Below are 7,698 nucleotides of genomic sequence, written 5' to 3'. Positions count from 1 at the left end.
ACCGGGCAACGAGCTCTGCTGGCGAGACAACGCTACCTTCAGCCCCAGATCCAGCTCCTTGAGAGAGCGCTTGATTTCACTGGTGAGGATGTTCATGCGCTCACATTCCTGGAAGGCAACCACAGCGTACGGTGTCCTCTCCTCCACCTTTGCCATCAGCTCTGCGATGTTAAACTCATCCATCAATTTCTCTAACATCTCTTCCAGAAGAGCTTTCACCTGCATGCCGAAGGGAGAAGAGAGAGGGATGTCAGTGAGTGACCCACTGGGCTTCCTGGGCTGACAGCTGCCTGAGCGCAGGATGAAAATCCACCTGCCAGTTCGTGTCTCCAAAAACACTCCGTGTCAGCTGCGCTGGGCAGGGCACCTTTCAGAGAGCTTACCCCATCCTATTAGAATTCAAATGCTTACAAAAGTTAATGTCAGCTGAGAAGCTTTCCAAATGATGGTTTAAAAATGTCACCGTGACATGTAGCAGTCTCCTTTCTCCTTGGGTGTCAAGCCTGGATTCTCACTCCTCCTAAGGTCAGCTTCAATGCAAAAAGACGGATGGGGCTAGAGCCTCAGCTGAGCCTCAGGACAACTGAGCTCATGAGCTGTTTTTCTGTGGTATATTGACAGAGAGAGGTGATTATGTATCAACTGAATTGTAAGCTGAATTTGGCATGCTGAACTAATAGAGCTGGGGAAACAAAATTACTGGTCATCATCGCAGCTTCATTTGGAAACAGTGCTTTATGGCTCTAAATACTAAACGGGGAAAGCTTCAATGCAACAGGATGTTTCTAGCATCTAAAAAATAAATAAAGTAGTCAAAAACATTTCAGGTTGACAATGAGGCACGAAGCCCCTAATTTTCCTGGGATGAGCTGTATCTCGCAGGTTTATGTGGACTTATGGCAACTTGGTACGGAAATCTCTCACGCAATGCTTTTCTTTACCACTCTGCTGGAACCTGAGCAAGATGACTCCTTCTTGAGGATTTTTCAGGAACACATAATGCACAATTACAAATACATGATTCGATGTGCAAAACCTGGCACAAGTGACGGCTGCCAGCCAGCAGCAGAGGCAGCCCAGGGTCATTTTATTGCCATGCCCACTGATATTCACATTTTGGAGTCTGTGCTCCAATTTCCTCCCATTGCTGCTCTTCCAAACCTTCCACATTCACATTGGTACAAAGAGGTGACAATGTGCAGGCTGTTATTACAACCAGCGAGGTGGCTGAAGTTAAAGCGCGGCTGGAAAAGCTCTTCAGCTGCACCTCAGGTGCAGTATAGAAACATCCTGTAATTTCAAATTCTCCTGCAAATCCCTTTGACTCTGTTTTTTTCATAACAATTACAGCTCTTTTTTTTTTTTGCAATGTGGCCTCAAAAACCTGTGGAAGTAACCGGAATTGTCAGAGACTCAGCAAAAGGACAGGCTCCCAGTTTTCCTGCAAGCTCCCTAAATCCACCTCAGCCAAACCAGGGGCTGGAAATCCTCAAATGGAGGAGCCAAGAGACAGCTCTGAACTCGTGCACATTAGAGGATCAAGGGAAAGGGATACAGTCAGTGCCAGTTATCATAGTATCACAGAATGGTTTGGTTTGGGAGGGACCTTCAACATCACTGAGTCCCACCCCCTGCCCTGGCCAGGGACACCTCCCACTAGCCCAGGTTGCCCAAAGCCTCATCCAGCCTGGCCTTGAACCCCTCCAGGGATGGGGCATCCACAGCTTCTCTGGGCACCCTGGGCCATTGCCTCACCCCCTGCACAGGAAAACATTTCTTCCTCAGATCTCATCTCCATCTCCCCTCTTTCAGCTTCAAACCGTTCCCCCTCGTCCTGTCCCTGCACCCCCTGATCCAGAGCCCCCCCATCTCTCCTGGAGCCCCCTTTCAGCCCCCTTAAGTTACAGCTCAGATAACAAGAGAGATCATGTCCAGAAGAAAATGAGCCGCGGGAGCATCCCCCCAGGCACAATGCCATGCAGAGAGGCAACACTCAGGTTGCTTTCAGGCAGCTTTTTGTCTCAGAGAGATCCCAAAAGCCATGAGGACTGCTGTGATCAGTCTTCTTGGCTGTCACCAGGCGTTTGCAGGGTAGCCGTGCCCTGTGATACCACTGCTGGACCTCTCGCTGATCATTTTGCTTCTCTGTCCAAGGAATTTCATTGTATTTCACGAGCAAAAGGACTGGGAGGGGAGAAGATGTAGTCACACTTGGTATCTTGGAGCATCTCCTTTGGCTTTGCTACCTCTGGCTTATTCCCCTCACCTCAAATTCCAGCATGAATGGAAAATCGAACATTCCCAGTACTTCTCTGAGCCCCTCAGGCAAAGGCAGCAAGTTGCCTCGCTCCACAGCAAGGCAAAGGAAGCGTGTGTGAAACCCCAGGCTTCATACAAGCTTTCTGTTAGCCATTCAATTAATCTGCAAAGCCTGAAACGCAGAGCTGACACCTTAAGACTGCAGAAATTAAAAAGAACTGAGCAAGTGCTGGCTGGTTTCACATCCTGTTATGAATGCTTGGGACAGATTTTAACGAGCTGTGGGTCTGGAGAGGAAGAGCTGAGTTCAGCCCAGTCCACAGGCGTAGCGAAGGAGTTCAGCTGGAAATAAGGAATTACAAGGCCCCTGGGAGCCTGGGGGCTGGGTGGGACCCGGTGGCAGCAGTAAGAGGAGGGCTGAGCTCTGGTGGCACATTGTACCTGGCAGCCGGCGCGCTCAGCGAGCCCATCGGTATGCCAGGCACAGCACAGGGACCGGGACTGGTGGCTCAGAGACAGTGGATGCCACAGAAGGTTTATTTGCAATGTCTTCACAGGGAGATAATGAAGGCACTGCAGTTCAGGGGGTAATTAAAAGCCACTGTCCCATTACTGACAATACTCCAATTACATCCCACCATGGTGATGTTCTGCATATATGAGGCTGGTGGTTTGTTGTAGTTTTACACAACACCACTCACTCACCCTCCCTCCTTCTGGGGATGGGGGAGAGAATTAAAGGGGTGAAGGGAAAAGAGACTTGTGGGGTGAGATAAGAACATTTTAAGAACTAAACTACAATAATATTGGAAATAATAATAATGTTGATAATAAAATACACAAATATACAAATGAGCGACACACAGTGACACTGCTCACCACCTGATGACCAAGGCTCAGCCCATTCCCGGCTAACGATGCCAGAGCAGCGACAGTCCCAAAACCACAATCCTGGAATGGAGATAAGAGCCCGAGTGTCTGAGAGACCGAGACGACCCTGAGAGAGAGGTGACCCAGAGGGAGACAACCTGGAGTAAGAGAGGACTTCTGGACCAATCCTCACCTCTCCCCTGGCCATGCCGTGCATGGGATGGAACAGACCATTGGCCAGTTTGGTCTCAGTCCTAAACCCAAGATCAAATCCTGGGCTGGTCACTGGGGCTGTGCTCCCTCCCAGCTCCTCCTGCCCCTGCAGACACGGGCACAGCAGAGAAGCTGGAAAGTCCTGGACTGTCCTGGCAGCAGCTCTGCCCATCAGTGTGTGATCAGCTTCTCCCGAGCACAAACCCAAACACAGCCTCTCACCAGCTGCTGGGAAGAAAGTTCCCTCTGTCCCAGCCCAAACCAGGACATGGTTTTAGACACTCGGTTAGCATCCAGCAAAGGCAGACCATGCTATAATAAGCAGCTGGGAGACAAACCTGAGCTAGACAGGACTACTCATGAATGAGACAGGTAGCAAATTCAACAGCTCCTTCCTCTGCCACTCTCACCGTTTCTTCCCTGGTCACCACTCCTCCTTCGCCCAGGCTGCTGTCCCGGGGCTGCATCTCCAACACCGTGCGGAAGAGCTTCTCCGAGGCCTGGGTAAGGAAGCCAATCTCGGCGTTGGGATGGAGGCCATACAGATAAGGAGACTCGGGAGGCAAGGCATCGTCTATGTACTGCACAGAGAAATCCAGGTTCAGGTTAGATGCGGAGTCCAGGGCACCTTTCTCTGCAGAGTTCAGGGCTCTGGAATTATCACCCAGATGAGTAAGTAAACCCAGGCTGATATAATTCTGCTTGTGGCTGAAGCACCAGCAAACTGATGGGAGAAAGGAGCGTACAGTTGTTTACAGAACTGCTTCTGGTCCTGCTGTGAAAATTTAGTAATTGCTGAAGTTTGGCTTGGCTACAGATCTCAGGCCTGGACCTTCTCTAGCAATTATCTGCTGTGCATTTCAGCCTCAATATCCTGAAATCTCTTCTGGGAATTTAGCTTCCAGTAGTTAAGTTTTATGAACAAAAACAGCCTAATACACCTATCTGCTACCGCACTTGTGTACAAAGAACAGATGAGATCAGTAAGTACATCAACAAAACCCTTCGGTGTTTCTCATCAAAACTGATGATAAAAGGAGCTTGAAAGGGCCATTTGAGCAAACAGTATCTGGATGTAATTTTCCAGGAGCCCCGTTCAAGTCTCAAGAACCAATACAGTTGTTCTATTCATGCATGAACAGAATGAGCCCATGATGAAGTAGCAAATTACCGTTAGGCTTGGTTCATTCAAGGGAATGCTGAAGCGTCTGCAGAAACAAAACATAATGGGAAATAACGGGAGGTGCGGCGAAACACTACAGTCCTATTCACTGCCTCCTAAGACAGATTATAGGGCAGTTATGGAAGACATTACATTTATGTGTATAAATAATGCCAGAAAACAAAGAGCTTACCTGATGATAGCCATTATAGTCCATGTTCCCTGGGAGGGGGAATCCTGGAGCAAGAAGGAGTTCTCCCTCCAGCATTTCTGGCTTAATAAATTCTTCCAAATAGGTTTTGCAAAGCCGCCTGTCCCAGTCATCTGTAATGTGACCTCCGTACATAATCTCACCAAAGAGGTAGCGTAAATCATCATATGGGACCTGAGGAATGAACCAGGGGGGCATGAAGGAGCCCAGCCAGCCAGAGCTCCAGCAGCCACGTGGCTGAGCCGCAGGCTACAGCACTGAGCACTCATCTGCACAGCGAGTGCTCCCACTTCACTACTGCAGTTTTCTAAGTAAACAAACATTAGGTAGCACTTAAATCCTGCCCAAGGAAAACTGGATCACGGCATAGATTTCGTGCAATTTCCCACTGAAATGCAAATTTCTTCTGAGCTCTGTTAAACCGAAGACCACTATGTATTTTCAATGAACAAACACCATGGGCACTATTAGCTGTGATTTGTAAGCTGCTACAGATGTGAGTGGTGCTGAAACTTCACATCTCCCCACAAAGGTATACCAAGCTGAGAAGTTATAAAACCAAAGATATCAAGGAAATGGCATTTAAGGAGGCTTCCTGGGAATTTCAGCACAAGCCATTCCATTGCTGGTGGTTAAAAGCCACCAAACAGCCCACCTGTGATCCACGCACCTTTGCGCTGGCCTCCAGGTAATTATACAGCACGTTCACAGAGATCGTGAGGTCTCCAGTGTTGAAGGGGTAGGAACAGTTCCAGCCTTGGGGGCCAAACTTGCGCCTTTCTGCCACCACGGCATGGAAATAGCAGAGGGCAAAGAGGATGCTCTTGAACTCATTCTCGCGGGTGCACATCTCCAGGGTATCCTGCAAGACAGGCAGAGAGGCAGGGCTGTGTCAGTCCACACTGCTCTCGGTCTCAGCAACATTCAGGGCCTCCCAAATCCACCAGACTTTGGACAGGAGTGAATTATTTGACCAATCAGTTCATTTGTGTGTGATATACATAGTCAATAATTCTCTAAGTTAGTGGTTTTGTACTGTAAATTTATCAGCAAATTCTGATGCAGATTTTCCAAATTATGATTTTCTTTTCCAACTCAAAGTGAGTCTGCACAGGAACACATGCCAACAAGCCCAGGAGGGTCGGAAACATGCACCCACCCAACACTCCATCACCTGCCCGTGCCCTGCATCCCACAGCAGCGAGATGGAGAGAGGCATCACACGGGGCAAGCGCCTGGGACTGCGGTCCTGGCAAGGGTCCCGCTGAGGAGGACTGTATTGAAAGAGCTAAAGTTCATCCTGCCCCTTGGGGACAAAAAGTTTCCTTGGGGCAGCATTCCTCTGAGCTGCAGGGCTGCAGCAGCAGGGGTTTGACCTGGAAAGGCTGCGCTCCCCCGCTGCCGTGCCCCTCTCTGCACAAAGCCAGCCTGGCTGCGTGCCACAGCAGCGTGTTTGCTGGCAGCACGACCTTGCACCGCACACCAGAGCAGAGATGGGAGAAGCTGCTAAAAATCCAAGCAGGGGAGATCAAACCCCCCCCAAAAAAAAAAAAAAAAAATCTAATGCAGCCCTCTAAAGCCAGAATGGCAATGGGTGCTTCCTTTCCCAACTTCCAAGAGATGTTTAAAGTTTGAATATCTACAAGCAGAATCGTGATGTTGGAGGTGGAGGGGCAGGAGCCTGAGTCATTTAATCAATAAAAATGAACAAAGGGAACTGGTCTCCAAAGAGCCCTGAAGGTGCTGGGAGTGATGGCTCACAGGCAGGCGCCAAGGGGCAGCCTGGGCAGTGGTGCCCGTTCCCAGCAGAGAGAACACCGGTGGCACAGCGGAGCAGGGCAGCAGGAGGGATGAAGGGTTGGAGCCGTGTGCATGGCCTGAGGCTGAAGCTCAGCTCTTAGTGGGGAAGCTGAACCCCCTTTCTGTGGCTGAAGCCAGGCAGAGGCTTGGAAAGCTCTGGCCATCGCTGTGTGTTGGCAGGAGCGGTGCGACTGAGCAGCGGATCCCCTGCCCCATGGCAGGGACCCGATGGGATGCCTCACGGCCAGCAGTACAGATCTCCCCAGGCCTGGGAGATGAACATGGTGGGCAGGGCTTGCCTGCACTTCCACCCACATCTGTTCAAACCCACCCCTGGAGCAGCACATCCGTACGGGGGCTCTGATCTGCACAGCGGAGCAAGCAGCCGATCCAGGAGGGAGCAGCTGTACCAGCCCCTCCATCCTCCCTTCCCAGGGACAGCCCCTCTCAGTCCACTCTGCTGTGTGACAAGGACTACAAAGGGTGACTGTGTGCCTTCCCTTCATTGTCTTGATCTTAAAAAAATATAATGTTAGACCTTTAATCAGCTGGGGAGCAGAACAGAGCTCAGAGTCTGGGCTAAAAAGGGGGAATCCAGTGGACTAACTGCATAAGATGATCAAGAAGATCCCAAACCCCTTGATAAGACAGCACTCTCAGCTCTCTTCATTATCAGCAACCTGGTGAAGAACTGGTTCAAACATGTCCTGAGCACCTTTCTCATTTCAGAAAATGCCCCTGGACTTCAAGGGGAGCTTGCCAGCTCGGTCTCATTCGCCCTCTCTATTTAGTTGTGCATTTTTTTTCAGCTACAAAGCAGAACAATATCCCCCACACAGAATAATGGGCCTTTTTTGTGGCTTTCAGCTGAAAGCTAAATTTGAACATCCATTCTGTACAAAGCAGGGAAATGAGGTGTAAAAGGGGCCCCACCCACTTGCTCCAGGATTTCTGATAAGAGACATTTTATAATACTCCAGCAACTTAGAAAATGCTAATTACAATCTGATTGAAATGAACAGAGGCAGGATGGAAATGTTGCTTGGGGTGAAGGTTTTCCCCTCGCTTGCTCTCCAGGATGTTTTGTGGAGTTGGAGATGATGAATGACAGTAGATAAAAATGGAATAATCTTCCCTGACTACTCGCATTAATCCTTGCGTGGTGCCTCCCTGCCCCACCTGC

At 49.7% G+C, this 7,698-nt stretch overlaps 1 protein-coding gene across 1 annotated transcript in view; it reads right to left on the bottom strand.

The window, feature by feature from the left end:
* Positions 1–36: 36 nt before the first annotated feature.
* Positions 37–7,698, bottom strand: part of LOC104467678 (dynein heavy chain 9, axonemal-like) — a gene marked incomplete at both ends in the record, with an annotated part of 31,330 nt that continues 23,668 nt past the window's right edge. The window contains 4 exons of the mRNA XM_010081533.1: positions 37–219; positions 3,753–3,923; positions 4,698–4,889; positions 5,386–5,577. Coding sequence (XP_010079835.1) covers positions 37–219; positions 3,753–3,923; positions 4,698–4,889; positions 5,386–5,577 — 738 coding nt within the window. The remainder of the gene's footprint in view (positions 220–3,752; positions 3,924–4,697; positions 4,890–5,385; positions 5,578–7,698) is intronic.

The sequence above is a fragment of the Pterocles gutturalis genome, unplaced genomic scaffold, assembly GCF_000699245.1.
Source record: "Pterocles gutturalis isolate BGI_N339 unplaced genomic scaffold, ASM69924v1 scaffold28294, whole genome shotgun sequence".
NCBI lineage: Eukaryota > Metazoa > Chordata > Aves > Pterocliformes > Pteroclidae > Pterocles > Pterocles gutturalis.
The sequence above is the reverse complement of the archived record's forward strand: the minus strand, read 5'-3'. Positions and strand labels throughout refer to the sequence as shown.